Genomic DNA, 2,593 nt, shown 5'->3' with positions numbered 1-2,593 from the left:
GACCCCCCGCCGTTCCCCCAGGACATGGCCGACTCCCGCCGCATCAATGCCAACATCCGCGAGGAGGACGAGAAGCGGCCCCTGGAGGAGCAGCCGCCGTTCGGGGTCTATGCCGTCATCCTGTCCAGCGAGTTCTGGCCCCCCTTCAAGGACGAGAAGCTGGAGGTGCCCGAGGACATCCGGGAGGCCCTGGAGGTCTACTGCAGGAAGTACGAGAAGCTGAAGGTACTGCCCGCCCCATGAGCGGGGCTCCCACCGGCGGGGCTGTAGGGCAGGATTTCCAGGTCTCGGCCTTGGAGCCTGTGTGCTGCTGCCGCCTGGGCTCCGGTCCTGTGTGCGACGGGGCTGCCCGGCCTCCCGCTTGCTGTGGGGGTGGAGGCACTTGGAGCAGCCCCACCCCAGACGGGGACTCAGAACAACAGGATTGTTGCCTTCATTCTGGCTCAGGGTCCCAGCCAGGGGTCACAGGGCATCGCCCCGAGTCCACAAGGGCCCTCCTGCCTCTCCTGGCTTCTGGTGCCTGGTGCAGGCGCCGCCCTCCACCGTACGGCCACCCGTGGCTCCTCCGGCCCCGTGCCCACATCTCCCTCTGAGAGGGCACCAGGCACTGCTCGTGCGACGCCCTGATTGCGTCTGTAGTGACCCCACTTCCAAGTGCGGTCGCCTCCTGAGGCCCAGGGTCAGTGCGTCCCCTCTCTTAGGACCCCAGTTTGGGCCCCTAAACGCGTGCCTTTCTCACATGCAGCAGCCCCCAAAGTCTCACTCCAGCTCCCACTCAGTTCAGAGCCTCACTAAACGGCAGCTCAGGGTCCCGCTTTCGGCATCAGCTCCCACCCGAGTCCGGTGAGGCTGAGGCCTGGGCACTTCCTCTTCTGCAAGGAGCCCTGGGCAGACGGGCTGCCTGCCCCGCGCCCGTGGGGACGGTGGGCACACCCTCGTTCCGACAGGAGCACGCCTGACGCCGGGTTCTGAGGCTCGAGGCTAATGGTGGGGTGCCGTCCTCGGCTCATGGGGGCCCCTGCATCTGGCTCTGCCTGCCAAGCACTCGTGCGCTGTCTCCCCCTCAGTCCAGGCAGCCTTTCCCCGGAGAGCAAATTCTCAGAACCTGTGGGCTCCCCAAGTCGTCCACGGCAGAGCCGGCGCCCGCACGTCTGGCTGGCTGGCTGGCTGGCTGGTTGCTTCCACTGCACAGCCAGCTTTGGGCACCCCTCGGGCTCACAGGAGTGCCCTGCCTGCGGGGCCCAATGCCGGGTTCCCTCTTACACAAGAGCCAGGCTGTACCTCCCGCCCTCGGCCTGGGAGTGTCAGCTCAGCCTCCAAGCTCGGCACCTGCAGGCCCCCTCCCCTCCGTGCTCCGCGGCATGTCCCTCGTTCCCACAGGCTCACGGCGGCCTTCACTGTCCGTGTGTCTGGCACCTGTCCCTCCAGGCAGTCCATGCCGTGTGCAACTCCGTCGCTCCCCACCCGCTCCATGGCTGCGCCCTGTGCCAGCATTTGTTAGAGCAGCACCCCTTCCCGGGACCCTAACCTGTCCCTGTGGCTGCCACAGCGAAGCCCCAGGCCAGGGGGCCTACAGCAGGGGGCGGTCTGGAAGCTGGGTGACCCCGAGGGTCGGGCCCTGTGCCCTCGGCCATGGGAGGGAGTCGTGCCGGCGCCTCTTGGCTTGTGGCCATGTCACTGTCTTCATGTAGCTTTTCCCCGTGTCTGTGTCTTGTGTGTCCTTCCTCTCACGAGGACACCGGTCCTGTCATGTGAGGGCCCCGGCTCCCCAAGGTGAGCTCGTCTTAACCAGTCACACGGGCAGCGGCCTGTGTCCAAGTTGGATCCTGGGGTGAAGCCACCCGAGACCCAGCTCGGCCTCCGACAGCGTCTGTGGCTGGTGCTCAGTTAGATGGGGTCGGGGGGCAGAGCCCCCCCTGCCAGGCTGCCTGGGGGTGGGCGCCGGTCAGGCCTCCGTGCGCTGGGCCAGGTCTCACCCACCCTCCGCAGGCCATGCGTACCCTCAGCTGGAAGCACACGCTGGGGCTGGTGACCATGGACGTGGAGCTTTTAAGGAACCCCAAAACTTGAATAACCAAGCTCAGAGGGAACTCTCCTGCTCTACATCCAATTCCTTCCTGATAACTTACCATTCTACACTAGGAAATAAAGAATTCACTCACCTTAAAGAGAAACACTATAAGTTGTTTCTTCTCTCTCAAACATACTTTGAAGGGTAACAATTAAATTTTAAGTTGCTTCCAGCTCAAAAATTCTGACCTTAAGTACCTGAGTTCCAAAATACTTCCTTCGCCACTATTAAGTAAGTAATAACAATGTCTACTACAGTCTAGGGGGCGGCTGAGGGCGGGGCCCAGGCAGCCGGCTGACACACGCTGTCCCCCAGCTCTTCTGGACGTACATCCAGGCCATGCTGACCAACCTGGAGAGCCTGTCGCTGGAGCGCATCTACAGCATGCTGCGCATGTTCGTGGTCACCGGCCCCGCGCTGGCCGAGATCGACCTGCAGGAGCTGCAGGCCTTCTTGCAGAAGAAGGTGCGCGACCAGCAGCTGGTCTTCGCTGCCGGCGTCTACCGCCTGCCCAAGAGCTGC

At 63.7% G+C, this 2,593-nt stretch overlaps 1 protein-coding gene across 1 annotated transcript in view; it reads left to right on the top strand.

Annotated features, from left to right (window-relative positions):
* The window catches only part of ANAPC2 (anaphase promoting complex subunit 2), a gene marked incomplete at its 5' end in the record, with an annotated part of 8,369 nt that overhangs the window by 4,631 nt on the left and 1,145 nt on the right, over positions 1 to 2,593 (top strand). Inside the window, 4 exons of the mRNA XM_015572346.1 lie at positions 7 to 225; positions 1,990 to 2,040; positions 2,245 to 2,302; positions 2,346 to 2,591. Coding sequence (XP_015427832.1) covers positions 7 to 225; positions 1,990 to 2,040; positions 2,245 to 2,302; positions 2,346 to 2,591 — 574 coding nt within the window. The remainder of the gene's footprint in view (positions 1 to 6; positions 226 to 1,989; positions 2,041 to 2,244; positions 2,303 to 2,345; positions 2,592 to 2,593) is intronic.

Source organism: Myotis davidii, unplaced genomic scaffold, assembly GCF_000327345.1.
Source record: "Myotis davidii unplaced genomic scaffold, ASM32734v1 scaffold609, whole genome shotgun sequence".
NCBI lineage: Eukaryota > Metazoa > Chordata > Mammalia > Chiroptera > Vespertilionidae > Myotis > Myotis davidii.
The sequence above is the reverse complement of the archived record's forward strand: the minus strand, read 5'-3'. Positions and strand labels throughout refer to the sequence as shown.